The following is a 26138-nucleotide window of genomic DNA, read 5'->3' on the forward strand; positions in this document are numbered from 1 at the left end:
GAAAACCCGCAACCACTTGCCACAAAACAGCTTATCCATGTTTAAAAATGCCACTATATATATTTCTGTTAGCAATTTGCTAATTTATATTTTTTGATTTGTTTTAATTTCTATTAAATTAAAAGGCATTTTAATACTTACCATCACTATTCTAGGACAAGCAGTAAGCATGCAACAAAGCATATACTAACAAAAATGCAGAAAGAAGCTCTAGATAAGGGGAAGCAACAGCAGAAAAAGGAACACACAAGTATTCAGAAGTTGAGGAGAATAAGAAAAACTACACGAGAAAAACTCACAGGCAACGGTAAGAGAGAAAGCGAGCGCTACTTACCGTTTGGGCCCGTCCTGCTGTGCACACACTAATGGGCCAGTTTATGGCTCGGCAGAGCGAGGCGCGACAGGTGAGAAGCTGGTTGTTAGCGTTCTGCATGCCACTCTTCATTCAGACTCCTAACACTGCTTTGACGTCAAAACCTCAAACTGACCTAATGTTAAATTGAGTAGGCTCGGGTAAGGTACAAACTGAAACTATACTAAACCATGACTGCTCAGTGAAAGCTGATCGGGGATGGGGTGAATATGTGGCAAATAGTGATAAATAATATAAATATTTATCAGTATTTCCACATTTCTGATAATAAGTTTACCTGCTGATTTGCACAGATTACGATGAATTATTGCAGATTTGTATCTTTAACTGCATCATGCATTACATTTCCACGAGACTGGATGCCACTAAAACTAACCATGGAGCTGATCTAACCTGCAATCACAAAATAGACTAATGATGTTTATCAAAGTCCTGTTTTGCTTTGTTTTCTGATCCTTGGATGTCCACAACTCTCCGTTGGCAGCTGTTAGTGATTTTCAAGCAAAATGCTGGTTTAAAAGTTTCACACATTAATAGTATGCATTAGAACAAACACAAAAACGTCATTCTCTCACACACACTCTTGTGATCTGGACACAACATGCTCAAATGGTGAAGTTGTTTTTTTTTTTTTGCATAGCTGGCCTTTGGTGCACTTACACTCTAAAATACAAAAGTGACTTCTTAAAAAGTTCTACTTTACCTTTTAGTGAGCATTTTTAGTAAAACCATAAAACATTTACACAAAAATCAACTATGAGTGCAACTGTTAAAAACTAGGACGTGTCATAAATGAGAGCTTCAAACCTGAAATTCTCACACAGGAAGACTCTGACTCTGTGATGATGTATTGTATTTCAAATGAAAGGGAGGAACACTAATATGAGAGTGTGAGGGCTGGGAATGTGTGATTCCCCTTGGATGACTGTACATCTACATGGGGTAAATGTATGCAGAAAAATGCTAAAAAGCAATGCTGACTTTATGCAGTGGCATTTCACCACCATATAAAGAAAAGTAACATTTTACTTTTTCGATGCTGGTATGACATAAAAATGTGGATGTACCTTTATTTTGACAGTTTGTAACAATGAAAAGCAAAGCTCTACAGCTTGCGTCACCTTGGAAGCACTGATCTAGTGCGGCACCACTAAGGCCGTGTATTAACCATGTTAGCAGCTCAGCAGATGTATTTTCTGATGATGATGATGATGACAATGAGGATGATAAAAATCAGGGTTGGTGATAGTTAATGATGAATGCAGGCTTTTATATTATAATGTGAGGGTGGATCACTCCATGCTGAGGCCCAGTTCAGACAGTGTATTCCAGTTGTTTTCTGTCCTTTTGACATTTCCCTTTAACACCCATATATTGATTAATGAGCTGCGGAGGTTTCTTATACCAAAAACAAAAAAAACACGGATAAATTATTTTAGCAACCCTTATTTCTCCAGTGATGACCAGAAAGATGGTCATCCTGGTAGAAATGGTTATTACAGAGGATCTGAATACACATCTGAACAGGATCCGTCGGTGTTTGTTAAACCAAACCAAGTCAATGAGTGAGATTCATCAACACTGGTGATGTTTTTCAGAAATGCAAACTCTGTGAACACACAACATGCTGAAGAACATAGACGATAATTTGCTGGCCCACATATAAACTCACGCTTCGCTCGCAAAGATATTCAGACTCAAAGCAACATTTTATAGAAGTACCTTTGTGGTTATTTTTGTTTAAGCTCGCATAAGCAGAATACATCTTTGCCATAAATCTGCAGACACCCTTCTCCCCGCTCGGCCCACCCCAGCCAAACCGATCTACCTTTCTTTCCTCCTCTTTGGCCAGTTGCTGCTCCAGCTGCTGCAGCTGTTGGGTGGAGCTGTCGCACAGCTGGTTGTAGGTGGTCTTCAGCTCGTCCAGCTGAGCCTCCACGTGAGCGCGCTCCTCTGGGGACAACCTACAGAAGTAAAAAGGGACAAGGTTAACAGGTGTAGGTTAAGTGTTTAACATTAGTCTGCATGTGTGTCAAAAAGATGCTTTACAGTAACTCTGACATAAAATGTATAATGTGATTGTTTGAAGTTGGCAATTATCATCATCTAATCCTAACTTCTATTTACCCACTAGTTAATACAGAAGTGGCGCCTGTGGTGCGTGCGCTGCTGACTTAGAGGACAGTTTAAAATCATTGCTGTCTGAGAGGAGTCCATGCATTTCATGTTAACTTACTTGCTGGCCTGTTTCGACAGAAGGAAGACCTGTGTGCTCCTTATAGCTTCAGCCACCTGATCTTTCTTGGCTGCTAGCTGTTCATTGATGGCCTGCAGAAGACAGATGAAGAATCTATTTGACAACACAACAACCTTCATGTACCACTAAACGAGGTACCAACATAACAGTCTCCTTCGCATTCATTGCACATATTTAAACAGTACCTGTTGAGCAGCCAGAGAAGACTCGGCGTTGGGGCCACCAGCGCGTCCCTGGAGGCCTTTGACCCAGCCCAGAAGGTCTGAAACCTGCCCCACCCTGGCCTGTTTCTCCTCCTCCACCTCTTTCTGCACAGATAGAGGCAAGAAAGCAAAAATTAATGACATTAAACAGTAGATATCACAAAAGATCCCTTTTTGTCAATTCACCTGTGCAGCACATACAGTATGAGATATCACACCCCTGTGTGTCCTGAGCAGAGACACCTCTATTCACACCTTTCAGGCAGATGACCTGTGGTGACATATCACAGGCACCACCTGCACACACACACCCTTCTCATCACAAACATCCCTCAGTTCTTATACAGGTTTTTGACACTGTACTCTCTGCCTGTGGTGTGGCGTCACCTCCTCCGGAGGCTTCTGATAACTGCACCTTGCATGTTAACTCTCCACTTTTGGAGAGAGTCCGCGCTGCTGCTGCAGGGCTCTCCAAATTAGATGTTGTTGTTTTTTTTTTGGTGTCACCCCAGTATGGGGATGCATTGCAAGGGGTTTGGACTGCAGTGCAAGCTGCACATCAATTATTTGGAGCTGCTAGCTGCTTTTCCAGCTTTCAAGCATTGCTGCCCAGTTCTGATAGACCAGTATGTCCTGGTCAGAATAGTTAAATCTACACTTCCCAGTTAAAGTTGTCTCACTTTCTGCTGTTATGTTGCAGTGTTGCTTCTCTGTCTCGCTTGCCGAGAGGTCAGATTTGATAGCCAGAGCTCTGCTAGTCTGTTGGCAATGCTCAAAAGCATAGGAACTTCATCCACTCAGGGAACAGAAGTTATAGTAGTAACTCTTCGATTCAGTGAGCTACAGCAACCACAAGTGGTGTATATGTAAATTAAACAGTTAATAATAGATGACCGCTGTGTAAAGCAAGACAGTCACTGAAAGAGAATCAAAGTGTCACCTCCTCCTCCTCCAGTCTTCTCAGAGCATCGCTGATGTACTTCACATGCTGGGTTGTTAAGGTCACTAAGGCTGTGTAGCGTGTGCGCAAGTCCATGAACTGAAGAGATAATCAAAACCCCAAACAAACACATCACTGACTGCAGGATATTAGATTCAGATAAATACAAAACACACAAACTTTATTTACTTAAAACAATAAAGCTCCTGCAATGATCACGATGGTAAACAGTTATCTCGTTACCTCCTGAGTGATAGCGTCAGAGGAAGAGTGCAACCTTCTCCTCTTGACAGGTGATTTGTGCATCGACTCTACAAAGGCTCTGAATGTCATCAGCTGTAGTTCATAATCCTACAAGATAAAAGCACGAGAGAAATCAAGTTTCCTGTGTACCTTCACTCCGAGACACGTCTGTCACGGTTTCTCACCTTCACTGAGGCACAGTATTGTTTGGAGTGAGTCTGGCACTCGTCTAGTTTGGTCTGATTCTGTTCAATCTCAGCTACCAAGGCCTGGAAAGAAAAACAATCAGAATTTATAAATGTTTAGGCTCAAGTCATTTTTCTCATCTGGACACATGTTTTAAGTCAGAGGATTCAGCGGCACTAACAGTCTGCTGGGCCAGTTGTTCCGACAGCGCTTTGCTGTCCATCTGTCCCGGCTGTGTGTTTTCTTGTCTCTCCGTCGTCTCTTCGATCCATTTGACCAAAGCGGAGTGGCCGTCTCTGTACTGCTGCAGGGAGGAGCCCAGAGCTTCAAGATCCGCTCGTCTGCAGAAAAAAGAAAACTACCTTCAGATCATTTTCCACACTAACGTCCTGATAATAAATTCAGCATCCAGTTAGTTTTTTTAAGCAGATCGTTACATCGTTTGTCACAACACACATGAATCATGCTCATCCTTTTCTTTTTAGGCATCTTCACTCACCGTGTCTCCATCTGTCTTTTGATTCCACTCCATCTTTCTGTTATCTGATTGGCTTTGTCCTGGTAGCGCTCGAGCTCAGGGCTGCGGTCCGGGTGGAGCCTGTTGAGCTTAGACCCCGCCTCTTTGGCCTGACGTACCTCCAACTGCAGAGACTGGAAGACGCTTTCCTGCTCACCAAGCTCAGCCTGCCACTTCTGAAAGTTAGAGGTTAGAGGGTGAGAGGTTTCATCTTTATAGAGACATGAGAGGACTTTATGTGACGGTGAGGCTTACCCCCAGTTGATCTCTGAGGTTCTGAATGGCTGTTGTGTCAGCAGGAACTATGTCTTCCTCACTTAGTCTGCTCTCGTACTTCCTGACTTGGCTCTCTGCTTCATCCAGGCTACGGATCAGGACATCCACTGTTTTTAACCTAAAGATGTAAAAGGACAACAAATCGTATCATCTGGGTAAACAAAAAGAACAGAGCAGTTTCACATAACTGAAGGAGGAAAATCTAACTAACTTTTCAAGGTAGACAGCTGAGAGGTTGTGCAGTTTGTCTATCTTCTCCACAGCGTGATTGAGCTCCGACCGGAGGACAGGAACGCTGGACGACATCGGCTTCTCCTCGAAGAACTTAACGCAGCGATGAGACACGTCACCCAAACTGGAGCGCAGGTTGTCCAGCTCAGACTGCAGCTTCTGCATAGAAAGTACGTTTTTAATGGTTTTTTTGGAACCATCTTTTTTTAAACTACATGGTGACAATCATTAAAATTTAAATAAAAACTGCTTTACTTCATCAAAATATCTTCCTCTGTGGTAAATGTTTCCAAACTTCCACACTTCCTAAGTCAAACTACTCAATACCAGTTGTAATCATCATCACTTGTATGATCAGTATTTGCTGTGATATTTCTTGATTAATCCAAAAACAAATCTATCAATGGATGAGCGCTCCTTCCTCTGGCTTTATAGACGATGACAACAATATACTGCGAAAAACCCTCAGTTCTTTATGAAATGGGTTATAACTGTGTGCAAGCAGCAGATGGAGCTCAAACTCACCTCCTGCTCTCTAATCTGGACCGTGTTGTCAGCACCATCACCTGACAACAGGATGGGAGGTGGAGTCTCAATACTCCTCATCAGTCTCTGCTCAGCCTCATTAATACAAAGGGTGATGTTCTGCAGCTCTGACAGGTACGACCGAGAGACTGACTCATCCTTCTCCACTGGAGAACAATGAAAGATGAGGAAAGAGGTGGATTATTTTCATTAACAGATGAAGACGGTCATTTTGAGACAACCAGAGTTAATATCTGCATCACTTTGACTGGTTAAAGGTCAGCAAGAGATTAACTAAATGTATCCGTGTGTGAGCCCGTCCATCTTCACTCACCGGTCTCCATGTTGAGCAGCAGGTCCTGGCAGTGTTGCTGGGCCTGCTGAACATCCTTCTCGAGCTCTCGTCTTTCGGCCGGCGTGAACAGCGAGCTCTCTTTGCTGTCTGACAGAAAGTCGGCCAGCTGGGACTCCAGGTGATCGAGGACGTGCTCCCGATCTGATGGAGACTGACTCCGAACCTGAAAGGTGAGACAAGGAGGGAGAAGATAAATACAACGGAAAAGAAGAAAAGAACCACAAATTGAAATCATCACGGCGAGAGAATAAAGTCCAGATTCATAGCCGTCACATTTAAACACACGGGGAGGATCTCACCGTGTCCAAGTTCCACCCAGATACAGTCTTGATGTCTTTGAGCAGGTAGTGCCACGATACCACACTCTTCATGTTCACATGGAGCTGATGCCACAGGGACATGACCTTCTGGTACAGCTGCTCAGCTCTGTAGACAAAACACAAGGAACATGAACATTAGTCTCTAAAATACTAAACAAATTAGATTCAGATTAAAAGGACGTCCAGTCTAAAGTTATTTCAGCATTGCTGCCCCATTTTATAAACCAAACTCAAGCTCAACAGTCAGATAAGCTCTAGAAAACAGTTTCTTAGGATTTTGGACTGATGTGAAGGCCGAACTTTCCTACTCTACAGTGCTTCCTGAAGTGTACGGCCTCGCTATGCTAGGTATTGTGGAAAATTGTGGCTTTTGTGCATTGAATACTTAAAATAAATCAACTATAAAAAAGTAAATAATCAGGACAGTGCTATCCACAAGAAATATATAATACAGTCACAACACCAATCCACGTTTCCAGTATGTGGCTCACCTGCTGGCTGTGTCGATGGCCTCCTGGTTTGGAGGCGGGACGGTGAAACACACCGACGGGACCATGGCTTCGTTCCCCGTCGGACTGATCACTTTCCACTTGGTCCTCTGAGAGTTGTCCTGCAGCACACACTCCTCTCCTCGGCTTATCGTGATCTGAGAGTATGAGGCGAGGCGCGCAGACAGGGAAGGACAGATGAGAGCGGAAATGGAGGTTATGAAAATGATGTTGGAAATGATGTAGAGAACAGGATTGACAGCAAGAGAGAATATTAAGAGAAAGGTTCACAAAGCGAGGGAGTTGCAGAAGATGATGGAGAGAGAATGGAAGGAGAAATGCCCAGAAGAAAGCAAGGGAGGAGAAAAAAGGGGGAAAAAACGTGTAAATCAAAAGCAAACAGCAAAAAAACTCATAATGCAACACAAAATGCAAAAATTCATGGACTTCATGAAATTAGCAGGAGCCCTAACATGACGTGATATTAGAGAAGCTGAGCGAGGACAATGCCATGTGAAAGCTGCTTTGCACCAGGAAAGGCTTTTATTGTGAAAGCAGCAAATATACTCCAAACTCAAAGCGAAACTTCCTAAAACCTGAGCTGGGTTTGAATAATTTAACGAGGAAATAAACATTAGTGACACGTTATCTGCAGGAAACCCAGCAGAGGATATAAACAGAAGGCAAACGAGTTTGGCTTTAAAATTCAGCGTTAGGGCTGCACAGCCATCCCCACCCGCCACCCTCTCTCACCCCTTCCCTGCACACACACACACACAAACCATAATGCAAAGCTGTGCACAAACACTTAATACATGAAGATATATTGAAACGGAAATGTTATTTTCTGACTGACTGAATGAGCCTGAGGGGCACAGACGGGTTAACTTCAGTTCAGTTCAGCGATTACCACCTGCTCTTATCAACTGATCTCAGCCTGACACAAATCTGTGACTAAATATACGAAACTAAACTGCATAAATATATGAAATCTGCAGAAAAGAGTCATTTTTTTATTTCTGTTTGTAGTCCAATTGCCATTGACCAATCATATTTAAGCTGGATTTTACTGCATAAAGATAAACTATGAAAACTGCAAAAGGGTGACGTATTTTCCAAAAAACAATCTCCAAACCCCTGGCTATTGTCTGACAACAATGCATCCAGCATTTTGTCAGCCTATTAAAAAGCATGTGCATTCAGACACAATAACCTGTACACAGAACAGGAAGTCTTGGCCCGGATAGCAGCTGGCTATACCGGAAACACCGAATCATTTGCAGTAATCCCAGGGGCTAAGTTAGTACGTGGTTACTGATTCACAGATTGTTGCCATAATCAACTTTTGTGAGATTATCCTATCAACAGATTCTGGCTATGAGGACACCATAAACATATGCACATATAGAAAGAGTGACGTGTCACTTGGACATTATGATAAAACACTTAAATAAACATAATTGGCTGATTTGATTTGGAAAACATTACTAAATTATATTTTCCTGTAAAAACATTGCACAATAAGCTTTCAGATTTTTGTTCCAGGGAGGAAATCCAGTAAAAGGTACTCGGAACCATTTCATACGTAATTTCATCTAATTTATTCCAAGAAGTCTAATAGTGCAGGCACAAAGTTTATTACCAATTATACAACCTGAAATCAGCTGATAAGAAAGCGGCACCTGGGGGCAGTACAGTGTGTGCAGTGTTAGAATCTGAGGTGAGAGAGGGAGAATATAGGCAGCTATACCTGAACGTTTGTCTTGCCAGCCCAGCCGACAGACGAGGGGGAAGGGAGGGAAGAGAATGAGGAGGAGGAAGAGGAGGGAGTGAGAGGGGAGAGGCCAAAAAAAGGTACATGAGGGTATGGAAAGAAAGGAGAAGACACAGGAAAGTGAAGGAGAGAAAGATTACTTTTGGTTCATGTGCACGTTTGTCCAGATGTTTTTTTTTTATAACTGTCAGCTGTGTGCGAGGTTTCGTCACGTTGCTTTAGATCAGTGATGAGGTGGAGGACCAAACCACCTTCATCCTTTACCTGGAAACAAGACCTCACATCTGGTATGCTTCAGCGAGCAAACCACCCTGGGCAATCTAACACATAGTAGACTAAATATAGCAGCGCTGGGGGCAGCTATATGTCCGTGCCAAGCTCTCAGGGTGCAAAGAGGATAGGACAGATGTATAATTGATTGGCTTTTAGATTCCCAGAGGTCATCACAGCTGAATCTGAGAGTGAATCTCATAATGCCTGAGTTATTTTTCTTAAAGACTGAGTCAGAGTGTTTTCTGAGGAGGACAAAGGCAAAGATCAGGTCAAGTTCTGGTTAATTATGTCCATTCAGTTTCCAAATTTCGACATGCTGGTTTTAAAAAAAGAAAAAGAAAAAAGGAGAAAACTGGAGCTGTGAAAAAAAAAAAGAAATCCACTGCTGTGCGATATTCATCGTTATGGAGGAAACTGCTCATGTAGATGTTTACATAAATATACATTTCACTAGCAGAAAACAGTAGCTGAGTAAGGCCTTTGTGGGGACGTGCAGGGCAGGGGGGAGCTGGTTGGTGGTGAGGGGCGAAACAATCGAGAGGTGAGGTCATCGGTGAGTCGGTGCTAAATATGCACACTTTTTTCTTAAACAAGTCACCGATTTCAGGGACATGCCCGCATGTTCATGAGGTGTAATGATACTGCTCTGGGTGCCGTACCTCGATCTGCTTGTAGTCACAGATGGCTTTGATGGGTGTTGTAGTTCCCAGAGTGCTCTCTGCACTGCGGGGGCGCAGCTGCACCACCGTCTTGGCCCGGCCCACCAGGCTAGCTACTGTACTCCGATACTCAATGAGCTGCTCTTTCTCCTCCTACAGGAAGGAAAACAACAACAACATTAAACACTGAAACTCTTTATGAAGACTGTACTTGTGTGGATTTACAACAACATTCATCTAAAGGCATTTTTTCCCATTGTACGGTAAAGATCTATCCATCTGAGAACTTAAAGCAGGGATGTTAACAGCATGCTGACCTTTCCATTAGGTAATTACTTGATAATTACCCAAGTCACACACCATAAATAATAAACAACGTTAAGAAACTACGGCAGATGGCAGATAAATATGTAATTAAACACCAAATATATTAAAATTCTAAATATCTGTACCAAAATCCAGTGTATGGAATCCATCCAGCAGCAGACGTTTCAGTCTATATCACAAATAATGCTGGAGAAATCCGTGAATGAGTTTATAAAATCTTCAGAAAATACTTCCAGTAGACGTTCAGAAGTTTCACCCTATTTCATCTTTCCTCAAGTTCTTCATTTTCACACCACAGAATCCACCCAAATGATATTTAAGCAACATTTTCTGTCTGAAGTCCTTCAACACATAATCAGCTTAACGGCCTATTAGCCTGTAGCTGCTGAGATGAGTGGGCCTGCTGCTTCCTGACTCAGCTGCCCGTGTTAGCCTGACCACTAACCATTAAATATTTAACATGGGCTTTTCACCCTGACAGGTAGAATTACATTTCACTTCTCTCTCACCCCTAAAGCAGAAGCAGAGAGAGTCATTAAGGATTCATTAGAGAGGGAGACAACAAGGAGACAGTTACAGGTACAGGAAAGAAAACAATGAATGGAGCCCAGAGTTAGACACAGTCTGAGGCAGAGAGCTAATAACTTCATACATCACACCCCAGGAATGAATTTCACAGTGAGATGGCATTCGCTGCAGTCAGCAGGACCAGTGACAAACATAATTTACACAGACATAAATTAAAATGTGGATGCATGAGGAATTCTAGTTAATTACAACCACAGGGTATCAAGGACTTCTGTAAAACAAATTAGATCACCAGAGAAGCATTGCACTAAAACATTACATAAGAAGACCATGGATAGCATGTATGACAGCATTATGATACTTAGGGAGAGGTTCCTGTACCAGGAGATAATACGCATTTTATCTTGCTTCAAAGGCAACAAATGCTTGTGGTATCTAACCACATATGAAGAAGTCATTCAGTGACAGTCCACAAAGGAAAGATTAAGCAGGAAACAAGTCAGAATGGAGGGAGAGGTCTGATCAAACGGACACTGCTAAACACCAATCTCCACCTTAAAGAAGCTGAATAGGATGATTCAATGTTCTAGTCTCGGTTATTATCTCTGTCAAACAAAAGTTCAGCTGCTTCTTTGTTATGTCATTTAAAGGTACCTGCAGGACCGGCCTGTCAGCACAATGCAGTGCAAACTTCACCAACACACAACCACACACAGGCTGACAGACACAGATGTAAACACAGTAGACAGCATGTGATTATAGCATATCTATATAAAATGCTGAGTACACCCAGGCTGCTAAGAAAAGCATCTGTTTGTGACACTCGCACACCTCTTTAATAAGAGGACATGGATGCTGCTCTGGCCTGTGGAGCGATGCCCGCACTAACCCTGCCATCTGCTCGAAGTCAGAGGTGTGTGTGTGTGTGTGTGTGTGTGTGTGAGAAGTAGGTGCAAATATGGCAGGCTTGCAAATGTGCCACAGGGGGGGAGATGATTCAGGACTCTGTAACAGATTACTTCGCCCCGTCACATGATGTGTTGCAGCCGCCCGAGGCAGAGCAAAAACAATCAGGAGGACGCTGCAACACCAGCAGCTCAGCTACTGCAGGTCTCTGATGCTATGGTGGTTAGAAAAATGCCGTATCATTCCTGATAATATGTCAGTCTGGGAGTATGCTGAATGTTCGAGTTTGCACTTTGTGCACACGGTGGAAGCAGAGATTGAGGACACTGGGATAGAAATGTGCTACTTAAAATGTTCATTGTAGCATATTTTCTGGTTTGCACATGACTTTGCAGCTGTGACTCAGAAGGTAGAGTGGTACGTTTGATGATTTGAAACCTGGTTCTTCTAGTACTTCATAATTTGCCCCTGGGGTGTGTTAAAGGTGTGTGAGTGAAACCAAAGCACTGTCTGTGTAGAATAGATCGTAGTGTATGAATGTGCAGGGTATAGCTGGGACTTGTAGTTAGGGAAAAGTGCTTTTTTAAAAATCCAAAATATCAGGTAAAGTTGAGATGTTGACACAGAGTTAGAGAAGGAAACAAAGACCCTTCTTAGATTAGAAATGGCCACTCTCAGCTAGACTCTTACGCAGCAGGTAGCTGTGCATGTTTGATTTGGAGTTACACCAGACGGCCTCTTCCTCCCAGGATCAAACTATGGATGTTTGTTAAGCACTACACTACGGAGCCGCTTCTTGAAATTATCTCACTAAATGGAGACACAACGTAAAAACAATCTCTGTTATTGTCTCTCTGTTATCGAGCTCCAGTAGAGGTTAACATGACACAATTCTTTGCAGTAAATCTAGTGAAAATAAAAAACCACAGTCGGTCTTTCCTTCAGCACCATAAATCTGCCTGGCATAGAAGAAACTGAATCTTATTCTTAAGATAGAAAGCAAATGTGTAGATACCATTGAGTCCTGCAGCAGGTCTTCCAGTTTGCTGAGCCTGCTGTTCTTATCACAGGTGTACTGTCTCTTGATGGTTTCCTGGAGCTGGCGGAGGTATGACTCACAGTCCCGGGCGTCACTCATGAACTGACAAGTAAAAATGGATTTGCATGTAATGACACAAAATCATTTTAATATAATCCTAATTATATATGTGGATGAAGTCTTTTACCAAACTCAGAAAAATAAGAATTTCAGCCTCACCTGGAAGTACGCCGTGTTGTCTTTGAGATGCTGCTCCACACACAAGCAGAGCTGGTCCACCCACTGCCACTGGGTCTGCAGGGCTGCACTGTAAGCCTGATAACAGGGAGATGGATGGAGATTGAAAGTTGGTGCCATGCTAAACTTATGTAAGAGGTCCTTTAGGGGAAATAAGTGAGATTTTTACAGCCTCCGATCATATAAACTGCCTGTAATCTATCTGCAAGGCTCTAACTGGGATGTTAATCAGCACAGACAGCGTTTCACCCAGCCACTGGGGTTTCTGCCTCTCAGCAGTGTGAGGGGACAGCAAGCATTAGCATGAGACTGGTATGAAAACCATATCCCAAATAAGTGTAGCTACACCAGTATTTTAAAATGTACATAGTAAATCCTGCTTGTCGCCAAGGAAGGTTTAGAAAAAATGAGTGCAAAGTGAATAAAAGAGCATTTTAACAAAAGCAACGTGGTTGATTTGTTCCAGACAAGCGAGCCACGGATACAAAAACCCAGCGTCTTTAAAGGTCATCCAGCCCGAATGAATAAAATCATGAAATTCACCTCCACGGTCTGCTTGGCAGGATGGTTCTCCTGACACAGACGGCTGGCCGTTTCCTGGAGTGACCGCATCACATCTCGTTTTTCATCCAGCTCTAACCTCATTTCCTGCAGGCAGAACAGGAAGCGGGGAAGGTTAAAGGTGAAGACGGGATTTTTTTTGATTTTTTTTTTAGACAACCAGTCTAATGCAAAGCTACTCTTTATATGTTGGGAGGTAAACAAGACTTTTATGTGGAAACCAAGTGAGGTTAAAGGTTTGCGTTTTGTGACGGAGGAAGCCGTCCGTGTGTGCGTCTCTCCTCGTCCTCACACTCACACTGTATAATTCTTTCTTTGCGTTCATGTTGGTGTTGTTGTCGCTCCAGTCGTAGGCGATCTCCTCCTCCTCCCTCTCGTTGAGCCAGATCAGCTCGTCAGTGCATTGCGACACAAACATGTGGAGGCTCTCCAAGCTCCGCAGGCGCCATGACGAATGTTCCTATGGCAACCACACAAACAAAACCCCATGCTAATCAGCAGTGCAGAAGCAAATACTGCAAAAGGATCCCTCTTACTAAGTTTGGATTACACTGATGATCCAGATGCATGTTCCCAGAAAACCATCAGAGGAGGCAACTAATGACAAACACTGCCCCATGTAAGAACCCAATGTCCTGCATGTAATTTCTTAAAGGGGTGCTGAACTCTAAATTTAAATTTGGATAGTGTTGTGATGGCAATTGTTTTAGTGCAAGTTGCCCAGTTTTACAGGTGTAGAAATATTTGCCTTTTTCTTCTCTTCTAAAAGTAATTTAGAAAGACTCTGGTCTATTTACAGAAATCATGACCTGTAAAGAGGTCGACAGGATAAAAATCTTAACTGCGGCTCCCTCGGCTGAGCTGTAACGTTAGCCAGCCGCACATTTTATTTTGGTTGGTGACATAGACAGATGGATAAATGGCACTACAGCCCAGAGAAGAAATGCATAAATATTTCAAAGTGAGCTGTGCCTGTGGTTTATTTTCCCCTTCTTTGTCCTGAATGTTATTAATGCATTTATTACATTTAAAATAGCTTTTTTAGAAGTAAATCTACAAGCACATACTTCTTAAAACCCACAGAAGCCAGGAAGAAAATAAACAGACTGAGAGGAAGAAGTATGGATGTGATTACAAATATATTATGGGATGAGTAGAAAACAGAGGATACAGAGAAGAGACAGAAAGGGGGGACATTTAGGGGCAGCAGCAGATGCAGATTTGTGCCATGCTGTAATGGGATTAACTGAGGATGCTGGGTGATCTGGGGAAACAAAGAAGTGTAGAGGAACTCAAACACACACACAAACAAAGCCACAAGCCCCTCTGAGCTGAGACTGACCAGTAGTTTGCAGTATTGGTTCTCCAGCTTGGCCAGCGTCTCAGAGTAACTGCTCTTGAAGTTGGGAGAGACTTTAGCCTGGAGGAGAGAAAGTGAAGCCTCGTTACAAAGACCATCACTGCACAGACGCCGGTGCTTGCAAAGGGAGGAGGGATGGGTGAACCTCGTAGCTGCGTGCCTCCTGCAGGCTGTTCATCAGCTCTTCAATCGCAGTTTGTATGTTGTTGTGCTCGTCGAGGTTTTTTTCTACAGAGGTGAGGTCTGCCCCCCACTCGGCGTGCTCCAACAGCTCCTAAAACACAAACACAGAATGATTTACCCTTCCACTGAAAATTACAAATATCTTCTATTATATGTCTTTGAATGCTTTCAAGGATTGCTTCAGATTACTTCTGAATCCATATGTGACTTTTTTACAAATTCTGATTCATGTTTTATTATATTTAGGATGATTTAAATTCATATTTCACCAAATTACTACATTTTCAGGATTTAAATAATTTAATAATAAAACAGCGTATAAAATAATCAGCAGTAAAAACAACAGCCCTGATTTTAAGAGAGGCTGACAGAGACTGACCTGCGTCTCCTCCACCCATCCGAGCAGCTCGTAGATGAACCTCAGGCTTCCTTCGTCCTCTGATGAAGACATGGCCACCAGCTGGGACCGAGCCATCGGCCGCCGCAGGAGTGCGGCTCCGACCGCTCCCACAGCTCCCAGCAGCGTCTGACCCAGAGACAGGCCCGTATCAGCGGGTCTCTGGCTGGTGTGCTCTGTCCCCGTGGTGCCCAGGGCCTGAGAGAAGTGGCCTTTCCTGTAGACGCTGGAGCACTGCAGTCTGAGGGAGACCAGCTCCTCTTGTAGGCGGGAAACTCTGATGATGAAAGAAAAGAAAAACAGTACATAACTGATCACGTCATTATAAACATATGAAACATTTAATCTTTGACAGCATGATCCTGCTACAAAGCTTAGTTCTTTTCTTAAAGGTACTGCTGCTTTAAAGGGCAGCACACAGTGGCAGATTTACAAAATGGTTGTTTCATTAGCTTTCATAACAGCAGTTTAAATTAGACGAGCAGCATCCTGATGAGCCGCAAAATGGGGACACGCTTTCCATCATTTTTTGACACCACTGGTTTATATCAGTGAACACTAGATGCAGAGGAGGATACAATAGGTATTAATACAAAACAAAACCACAACAGGCAACTTGTTGACCTATAATGAGTAGCTTGTATTCCCAGCTATTAATCTAAATTGTCCAGATCATAACAATTGAAGACTGCTCTGATAGAGCTGCACACAGGACTGAAACTGCTTAAATCATTTTAGGTCTACAAAATAATGCAGAAATCACAAAAACTATAATAACTTAAACCAACATAAAATTAAAGAATATACAGAAATTAATAGGAGTTATAAGAAAAGATCAAACTAAGGTTAATAAATGAAATAAGTAAATAAATAAAATTAAATTGATTTATAGATATTTTATAAAATAATTCCTACAATTATTTTTTATATATATTTTTGGCATATTATATTACTTTATTAAAAAATAAACAGAATCCCTTACTGTTTTAAGAATTTTTTTTTTTGTATTAATTTTTGAAATGCTGCCATGTTTGCTCCTTCAAAAGGACCAAGCCAGTGACTCCATCCCGCCACCATGACTCACCTGAACACCAGCTGCTCCACCTGGTAGTATTTCTCTTCTCTGAGGATTTTGAGCTCCTGGTAGAGTTGTTGAATCAGAGACTCGCAGTCCTGCAGGTAACAGGCCAGCTCTCTCTCACACTGCACGCCCTCGCCGCTCTCCGCTCGAGACATGTCCTGGAGACCAGGGGAGGGATCACTGATCAGTTTTGTTTGGCCTGTTTGGCTTTTCTGTTATTATGAAGTATGAAGACCTGATGATTCGTGTTTACCCAGAGATAAATTCAGTAAACAGTAAAGTGGAACCAAAGTGGACAACAGCAAATACAAGCAGGAGCAATAAAGTGAAAATAAATATATCAAAATCAGAGTACAAAAAAACTCCAAATCCTGGAGCATCACTTATTCTGTCTAACATCCCTTCATTCAGGCAGGAAGTTGTGCTCAGGCCGAGGAACACAGTCAAAGGAAAGAGTGAGCATGTTTGCAAAGGGCAGGCGAAGTGGTGTGTAAATATTTACAGTCCCAAAAGAGCGCTCACGTTTACGGCTTGGACACATTAACACACTGTAAAATACTCGGCCAAATTATTAAACAGTTACCCAACATAAACCCAGGGACCGTGTGTGTGTCTGTGAGAGAGGAAATTAAATGGATGTGAAGTGAGAGAGAGTCAGCGCTCACAGCCTGGAGTGTGTTCTTAGCAAGCGTGAGTTTCTCCTCGCAGTCCAGAGACATGTTCTGGATCTTATTGGCTCTCTGGAGCAGCAGGTCTAGCCTGTAAATGCACACAGAAGATGATGAGAAAATCATTGAACTGGTATCAGCAGTTCTGATTTAATTATATGCAACATGTGAATAGATTTGTGTGTGTGTACCTTTCCACAGCTGGCCGGAGAACCTTTTCTCTCTCCAGCATCTCCAGGATGAGTTTACCCCAATCCTCCTCCAGGTCATTGGGATGAAGGCCCTGAGGAAGCTTAATACGACCAAACTCTATCCACACCTGGAATAAACAAACACACATGTGCAGTAAATACACGCCACACATCCCAACATCTGTTAGTACAAGCCAGCTATGGTTTCCACCTTTTACATAATTGTTTAGAGGGTGATTTTTTTAAATAGCGCTCCCGTTAAATTGCATTAAGCCATGAACTCGAGCATAATTAGGGCTTAAAGGTGGTAGAATTCTAGTATTATATTTCTATATTACTTTACAGTTATCAGCAGGTATCGGGGTACTTCTAAAAAACTAAAATAAAAGCTGGTACAGTCTGTGGAGGCAGCTTTTTAACCGAGCTTGCTAAGGTCAAAATATGGTCACTTCTACCTCCTAAAAATCCAAAGCCGTGAAGCTCAAGATGAGGCTTAAAAGTGGGACGCGTTACCAAAGCCATTACATCAGTGACCCCATTTATGAGCAATCATAAGTCATGCCACAGAAAAACCCCGGTAACATCAGCTGAGTGAGAATAAAATGGGAACTATTATCGACTATCATGTGTTTGTTTACAATCAAACAATCCGCTGCATTGATAACAGCACGACGATAGAAACGACTTCGCTTCGGGAGGCAAACGTGTGACTCAGCGCACACAAACACGCTGCCAACAATGTTCTCTAACTTCCTCTCATTGACACAATCCCCCCTGAGCTCGACCCCATGATGCACGGAAAGGTGCCAAGTGCTGGTCGCCTTTTCCTTCCGCGTCTCCACTCTTCATTTGTTCTTACCTCCAGCAATTTGTAGAGGTGTTCGATGTGACCTTTCTCGATCTCCTTCGCGGGGGATCTCCGTCTCTTTGAAATGGACGTACTCATTGTAAAGTGCCTGAAGGAGGAGAGAAACGGGTGCTGGTGAGCGTTATGGGGTCGGTGTTAACGCAGGCTTTGTTTGAAGCCAGCACCTGTTTTCAAAGGTTACAGCTTCCTAATCATCGCCTGCCTGAGGGGTCATTCGTGACGTGAATCGTCTCTTTTTCTCCACATCTCGAGACACTTTGTCAACCATTATTCTTTCTACTTCAATCTAACACCTTCTTCTGCAAACTAACTCACTGACTCTTCCTTTATTTTGCCTTTAATCTGAATACACTGCTGTGTGAAGTTTTCCACATTATTCAACCCTTCTACTCTCCCTCCTTGTGTCCTCCCTTTATTTGCTCCCTCAAGGTTTCACTGAAATTGCTTGTCAGCTTCCTGATTCAAGGCTACACATCTGTGAGATTGCAGATGCAAAGCTGGGAAGATATACAAGGGATTCGATTACCACCACAGTCAAATGCATTCATGCTGCTGTGAAGGAAATTTGCATTAAAAACACCAGCTAGAATAAAGGTAAATCTCTAAGTCACCAATTTTCCCAATGCTGGGTGAAACATTACACATTTTAAGTGCTGTTTGTCAGTTTATCAGCAACATTATGCAAAAACCACCAAACTGAATCTCATGAAACTTGGAGAAGTGCAGCGTGAGCAAAGTAGAAACTCACAAAATATGGTGGATCAAAGAGCGGATCTAGGAATGATTATAATTTCTATTTAATATTACAAGATTGAGCTTCTCTTTTTCATAGACTTACAAACCATCAGACAAATTTAATGAAACTTGGAGAGCAAGGGCAAGTTGTGTCCAGATCACATTATTAGGAATAATAAAGATCAGGAGATGGTTACTGACCTTACGGAGGGACGCCCTGAGTGCTCTTCTAATATATAATTTAGAATAATGATCACTTCAACTTACTTGAGTCTCCTTTATTTGGCTTATTAGGTGGTTTTCTTAAACATGAACTCTCGCACATCTAAATATTTAAAAGAAAACTGTCGTGTTCACCTTGAGTTCTACGGGGTTTTGTGGGAAGTTCTTGTTGGCCATGAGGGCCGTATGCTGGCGGCTCCACTGGAGCAGAGACGAGAACCTGGACTGGTACTCCGACCAGCGCTGATCCACCTCCTGAGGATGGGGGAGAGAAAGAAAATGTCGCAGACATGACAGAAGCTGTTCATTAGTGGGAAATCATGCATCACACATTCACACACTGCCTGGTAACAGGTAGGCTGGCTCAAAATGAATGGCTGGAACAGTTTTAAATTAACTGCATCATTATTTAAAGGTTTTGGTTCATTACTCTAAAAGGTCCACAGTGAACTAATAATAACCTGCCTAAATGTATTCATGTTTTAATGTTAACAGGATATGGAGGAACAGTACTGCAGGAATGTGCTACGAACTGCACTGCATGCACGCTAACGAATCACATGGAGTCCTGGGAAGTGTAGTTCATGCTCTAAATAAATAAATAAATAAATAAATAATGGCATGAATGGTAAACAAGACGGTGACGTACGTGTGCGCCGATGCCCTCTCCACCCTCAGGGATTTTAGGGAAGGCATCGTAGATTGAGGAGACGTAAGTGATGACTGACTTCTCGTCTGGAGAGGGAACATCAACATCTGGGGAGAAAATGAGAGGGGATGAAGTGAAAAGCTGCGAGAATTATGCAGATAGTTTGGTGCTTATCACATTATCAGTTAGAGAGAGAGAGAGAAAAAACAACCTCTGAGGTTTTCAGATATTTGGCTGAGTGTTAAACCCAAACCCACATGTGAATCAATTAACTAGAAATGATCTGTGACCATAAATCAAGCAGCCAGTAAGATTTAGGAAGGCTGAGTGTTTATATCAACATTTTCACAGCTGTGTCCGTCTGTAACAACATAAAAGGAACAATTAAGTTGCATCTGAAGTACCGACTTTCAGTCTTGAACTGTTTGAGAGACTGACGAAAAGCACTGCATTATTTAGTCTATTTTCTGAGGCTCAAATGTAGCTGTTTCTTGGACAGGCATGTAGCATTTTTCATGATTTTATTCATAAATTAAGCAGATCAAAGGTTTGGGAATACGTCCAAGTCCTGCAGTTGTATCTGGAAACTTGATGTGAAATCACAAAACGGGGTCAAAAGAGCCCTTCCAAGTGAAACAAGCCGTCTATTCTTTTCAGATCTGTTGTGATGGTGCGGATTAAACAAAAATCTGAACCCCCCGCCCCCCCAAAAAAAACACACAACTAAACTGTCAATTAAAGCAAACATAATCACTTAATATAAGCCTTATAAATAAAACGGAGGAAAAAATACAGGCCGTAGGAACATCTCAACATGTTTCTTTGTGCCAACAAACAGGTCTCTGAGGTCTCAGGAGGTCCTCAGCAGCTTTTTCTGGAATGACTGGTCTATGATGAGTCTTTGAGGCGTTTTGCTTCAGGGGAAACAGACCTAAATATATAAAAGGGTTTTCCACACAGAGCCAGGGTCTGGAGCTTGAGCCATTAAAGATACAGTTGTAAATATGAAAGTGTATGCTTGGGGGTCATTACTGGTTGCCTGGGAGGTTGGCAAGCTTTCAAAATAAAAGCTGGAAGACAAAAGGACAGCCTAGTTTGAATTTCCTCCAGTTCACACCTTTCGTTAAATATAAGAAGCTCAGTTAGTAAAACACTGAAGACCTGCCTGTGCTCGGCCATAAACAAGCTGGTCAGATTACTCAACAGTGGATCAACAGTCTCACCCTCAGCGTCCAGCAGTCTGGTCACCCCTAACGACTCAGCGATCTCGAAGGCCTGCTCCAGGTTCTCACGGTTACTCTGCCGTGACACCACCTCCATGTCGATCAGGTCGGGCCTGAAAAAGAAGTTGGAACAAAAAAAGCTTTGGTTTGCTTTTTTCCTGTTTGTTTGTGGTTGTCAGACTCTGATCTGTAAAATCTGATAAACATAAATGTTTCTGCTGCGTCTGCTGTGAAAATGTAAAATGTCCACCGAACATTAGTGAATGAATTACTGTGCTTGTCTGATGACTTCAGGTCAGATTAAGATCAAACCACTTCAATCACACAACCAGATACATTGTTACAAGTATTTGTTGAAACTATATAAACCATTTTGACATCACCAATTAATATTTTGTGTGTTGAAGTCGGTCTGTGTGCTTCTCAGAAGGACATTTTAATCACGCCCTTCGTCGTCTAACCTGTATCTGTGCAGCAGAGCGTTGAACATGCGTCCGTCGCTCCACGATGAGGTGAAGTTGACACAGCGGAGGCCGGGGTAGCCTTCTATCGCCTGCTGGCTCCATAACAGCAGCTTCTCTTTGGCTGTGAGGTCAGCTGACTCGCCGCACACGTAGATTTCTGAAATCTGAGGGAGAGAGAGAGAAGGGGTTACGACTGGGATTCACCATCCCCCCCTCGCCTCTGCAGAGCTGTGATCAGAGAGTCAAAATGTTTCGGACCTCGTTGCCAAATGTACTGAAACGCATTCAAACAATATTCAGACTCACAAAACAAATCTAATCAGGATCCAGCATGTGGAGATTTTTCTCATTCATTATTTTCTGTGCACTGATGCATTCAGCCTCCCTCCATCAGCTTCATTACAGACTCAAAGGCGCAGCGACAGTGAGTTGGCAGAAACGTCCATGCGCGCTCTCTCCCTCTCTGTATGAAACTAACTCACTGCAGAGATTTTATTTCCTTTTATTCAACCCGCTCGCTCTTTTCAGACCATCACTCTCCTGACACTTAATGACTGAGTGCATGTGTGATATCTGGATGTGTTCGTTTCAGAGGAGTTTTTATTAATGTTTATTAATGCCTCCTCCCATTTCCCGTCTGCAGCGTCTACAGTCTATCCTGCTTATTAGCTCACGTACCCCCCTCACCCCCAACCCTGTTCATCTGTCTCACCCCCCCGCGCCCATCCTCGATCTGTCTCTTCAGTTTTTCATGTCCTTTCATCTGCTCTGCTTCATATTCTGATCAATCTGCTCTTCCTTCTCATCCTCTTCCTCCTCTACATAAACTCAGAGCCCTTGTATCGTCTCCCCTGCTGTTTGTTTCATGGAGTTCAGAGACAAAGTCAAATGCACACGATCTGTCAGTTAAATATGTTAAACAAAATGCACTTGCCCACAAATAGGTTTGATTTTGCATCATCAGTGGGCCTTCACCAGTAGTTGTTTAGATTAAGCTTGTTTCTTTTTAAAACATTGGGGGTCCTTAAATTGCAGCCTTAAACCAGCCAGCTCCGGAGCACAAAATCCATAAGAGTTTTTAGTCTCGTGTATTCACAGCGAGCCAGAGGTTGTGCTGTGTCCTCCACTAAGGAGCTCCCTGGATTACATTAGCAGGAATTTTCAAAAGCGAGAGCACGACTCATGCCAACTACGTACTGTAATGACAGCTTCGGATAAACTCCTGCCTATAAAGTGTATATAAACTATGAACAAAGCTTCCAGTTCTGAAAAGTGACACCAGTATAAAAGTGTTTAAAACCGCAGAAGTACTGTACAGACATTCACAGGTGTCAGCTCTCTTTAAACACCCTTCTGATGGGTTTATAATCTCAGTGTCTGGTTTCAAGTCTTACTGAATAGAACAAGAAGTTAATTTTCTACATTACAGTTCAATTTATTGTCTGAATGGATGATAAAGCAGAGTGAGTGTGCTCTACTGTGTGAAAATGGAAAAACCAGCTGTGTGTGAGCATGCATTTTTCCCTCACTTGTCATCTGGTTTCAAGAAGCTAAAACTGCAATGCCAGTCACCAGTGTGTGATGTCATGGTGGTTATACCCATCTTTAATATACAGTCTACAGTCGTGATCTGATTCTACCAACATTTCAGGAGTCTGTGTGTGCAAACGCCTCTAAACACAACAGATGCAGCAGCACACAGCTCCTGAAAGCTCTTCTAACGACGTGCATGCTTATTAGGGGTGGGTCTAAGAGAAAGTCTTCCACAAAGACTGACGGCTTCCTAACGCTTGGTTCGGTTCACTTAGCTGCACGACCACTCAGCCATTTACCCCCTGCGTTCTTCTTCCTCTCAGTTGGAGCTCTTTGGATCCATCTGCCCAGAGAAACAAAGGCAGAGTGACATACAGGCGGTTACTGTCAGTGCTAGGCTGCCACTATTGTCATCTGTATTCTTCCGTCATCCCTCTTTCCCTAACTCAGCCACAGTCCAACACTCCACCCTCTCTCAGTCTTTCAGTTTCTCTCTCACTGCTGCTAATACAGAGCAGTATGAAAGTCCAGCATGTGCCAGGAGACTGCAGCAACAGCCAAAAAGACGAGGAATGGGAGGGAGAGGAGAGAGAGAAGGAAACGTGATGAAGATGAGCAAGGTCGGCAACAGCACTCTGCATGTGTAGCTTCCAGCTTCACGTAAAGTAACATCTATTGAGTCCTCATTCACTCAGTGAAAATGACATATGACAAACATTGTGCATCACTGAAGGAGCCTCACAACCACAAAGTAAACAAAAAACTGAGACAAACAAACGCTTCTGCTACATGACAACTCGTCATTATTCACACCACACATGCCTTCACTGAGACGTGGGGGCTACAGCGAGCAGGTTAGCATTTCTCACAGTTGCTCCACGACTGCACTGTCACTCAGTCAGCAATCAACAAATATGTACTCGGCTTCGTGTTTCGTGCACATGCAGCCTCCTTTGCAGGGAAATGCAGAGCATCGAATCCTCCATCTTAATATTGACACTGCACTCTGTGTGAGGTCTGCATCTGTGCACAGAGCCTGCGCTCCCACTGCTACAGCACTTCATCCTCTTTTCCCCCATTCTTCACGTCTGCCGTTCTCTCATGCATCAGGTGAATTATTAAGTTTCAGAAGCTTTCAAACACAGCTCGTTATTTTGTGAGCCGCAGTACAATTTCTGTCAGGCCATTTGCTGCAGAGATACGGGCGACAGCGCCTGATAAAGCAGGTGAACCTTGAGTTTACGATATGAATGAGGCTGCGTGAAGCATGAACAGCAGAACAAGAGTGTCCTTCAAGTCGGCCCACACTTCATAAATGCGTTTGCTTTAACCTATGGAGGATCAGAGGTACCAAAAATCACAAAATAATTTTATAAAAACGATTCACTAAATCACCAAATCTCTCTCTTGCTTTTCTGCCCATTTATTTCCCCAACCTCTTACTTCTGCATCTCTTTAAGCTTTCCTTCTTTAGTGTGCAGAGGAAAAGGTTGTCATTTAAAGCATGTCATATTGTCAGCTTTGAACCTATTGGCTCAAAATGCCAGCTCACAACAGAAATGGCTGAGACACCTACAGTAATGGGACTCAAAAAAAGAAAAAAAAAGACATTTTATAAAATTAATGCTTATTCCGAAATCTTGATTTTCAAAGTTTTGCTCCTCAATGATCAAAAAAACAAAACTATAAGTTTATAACTGCTGTCTTGCTGTAAACAGGTCTGCTTAGCACAGTAGTTTATGCCTTTTGTGAACAGTCTCCGCAGTCATTAAACCATGTCGGCTTAACATTTAGCTCCTAAATTAGTCTGTTGGGTATTCGGCTAACGAACAAAGACAAAACTGCTCAACTTTACAACTGTTTAATTAACTCGACCGAGTCTCCTGAAGCTTACAGAGTCTGTCAACACAACTTCAATGTAATCATCTAATACAGTTTTCTTCTTTTCTAATCATAAGTAAACAAACTCAAAATAAAAACTAAAACTTTCTGCCTCCATAATAACAGTGAAAGCACGAATGCCCAACATGGTGACATCAGCGTGGATCTTAGCAGAGATTAAACTAAACAAAGGGATTTGAAACAACAAATTTGAACGTGTGAACAGGATACTCGCTAATTTCCAGGCACAGTGAGTAAAATTTAGATAAAGTACAGGTTAGTTACCCAATAAGAGGGAACAGGTCCGGTCACATGACATGCATGGCTTTTAATCTTCTCCAGTTGAGCTAAAGGCCTGATTATATCTTCACTAAACACAGTTTATCTTCACGGTATGTGCAGGTGTGAAGTGCGGGTATGAACATGTGAAGATGTGACGCTCATGCGTGACCCAGCCGTGTGAATGTTACTCCAGCTAAACTATAAACAGACGCACACAGATTAGAGATTAGATCAGGTAGCAGCAGCGCTCAGTGCAGCTATGATCCAGTCACAAACATCCATGATCCACTAGCAGCCCCCTGGGGCTCTGGACCAGCCCTCTTTTAGAAACATGGCCTCTTTGAAGTTTGCAGGGAGGGGAGGGAGGGGAGGGAGGGGTGAGTGCAGGATAGGAAAAATGAAAAATAAAAAAAGATGGATTGATTTATTTGACTTAAACATAAAGCACCTCTGCAAAATCATGTTTAAAGTTTGAAAAGATGGATGTGTGCATGAAGGCCAGAAAAATAAATGTTGGATGGATAGCTTCAGACACAGCAGGATGGGGGTAAATGGGTAAATTTGGGTGGTGTTTTCAGTGTGCGGTAGGAATCCCCTCTGGGCTCAATGAAGCAGCCGTCTCACTGATGAATGCGCATTTCAAATCCCTTTTTTATGCAGACAAGGGCAACACACACCCCCACACAAAGGACAGCTGCACTTTAAACCGAACACAGACACATCCTGACACTCACCCACCGTGACATGACGCAGGAGCACGCTCGACACACGAGCATCGATTATTGCTGCCCAGTAAAGCAACATTTTAAACTGAGGAACTCTGCAGAGCCCGAATCTATAGCAAACGCGTGTTTCTCATGACTCAGCAGCATCTGTGCACCAAATGAGATCACGTACAGCCTAACACAACCCGACAGCATCCCCTTACTGTACCGCCTTCAGCATTTGAAGGAGAAGTGAACAAACCACAGCAGCGGTGGCAAAAAGTGCCCATCATCTTTAAGCTGTATTACTGCAGTGGCTGCAGCAGGCTCTCTTATTTTCAAGGTTAAGGAGAGCTGAGCAGCTGTAAGCTAACAGGAAGTCTCCCCCTTTCTGTTTTGGATCACTCCTGCAAGTGTGCACACAAACTCAAATCTAAATGCAGAGGTGTGCTGTAATAAGCCGACGCCTGAGCAACAAC

General features: G+C 42.9%; 1 protein-coding gene across 1 annotated transcript in view; it reads right to left on the minus strand.

Moving 5' to 3' along the window:
• The window catches only part of macf1a (microtubule actin crosslinking factor 1a), a 235581-nt gene that overhangs the window by 82279 nt on the left and 127164 nt on the right, over positions 1 to 26138 (minus strand). Inside the window, 31 exon segments of the mRNA XM_025902114.1 lie at positions 2202 to 2337; positions 2610 to 2701; positions 2816 to 2938; positions 3774 to 3872; positions 4017 to 4124; positions 4202 to 4285; positions 4384 to 4543; positions 4702 to 4895; positions 4975 to 5113; positions 5207 to 5385; positions 5752 to 5918; positions 6086 to 6269; positions 6406 to 6532; positions 6918 to 7072; positions 9621 to 9773; positions 12397 to 12522; positions 12640 to 12735; positions 13201 to 13305; positions 13517 to 13678; positions 14561 to 14638; positions 14724 to 14852; positions 15141 to 15435; positions 16243 to 16397; positions 16905 to 16998; positions 17099 to 17226; positions 17958 to 18011; positions 18013 to 18054; positions 19059 to 19178; positions 19573 to 19679; positions 20796 to 20908; positions 21257 to 21423. Coding sequence (XP_025757899.1) covers positions 2202 to 2337; positions 2610 to 2701; positions 2816 to 2938; positions 3774 to 3872; positions 4017 to 4124; positions 4202 to 4285; positions 4384 to 4543; positions 4702 to 4895; positions 4975 to 5113; positions 5207 to 5385; positions 5752 to 5918; positions 6086 to 6269; positions 6406 to 6532; positions 6918 to 7072; positions 9621 to 9773; positions 12397 to 12522; positions 12640 to 12735; positions 13201 to 13305; positions 13517 to 13678; positions 14561 to 14638; positions 14724 to 14852; positions 15141 to 15435; positions 16243 to 16397; positions 16905 to 16998; positions 17099 to 17226; positions 17958 to 18011; positions 18013 to 18054; positions 19059 to 19178; positions 19573 to 19679; positions 20796 to 20908; positions 21257 to 21423 — 4071 coding nt within the window.

This window comes from Oreochromis niloticus, linkage group LG22 (assembly GCF_001858045.2).
Source record: "Oreochromis niloticus isolate F11D_XX linkage group LG22, O_niloticus_UMD_NMBU, whole genome shotgun sequence".
Lineage (NCBI taxonomy): Eukaryota > Metazoa > Chordata > Actinopteri > Cichliformes > Cichlidae > Oreochromis > Oreochromis niloticus.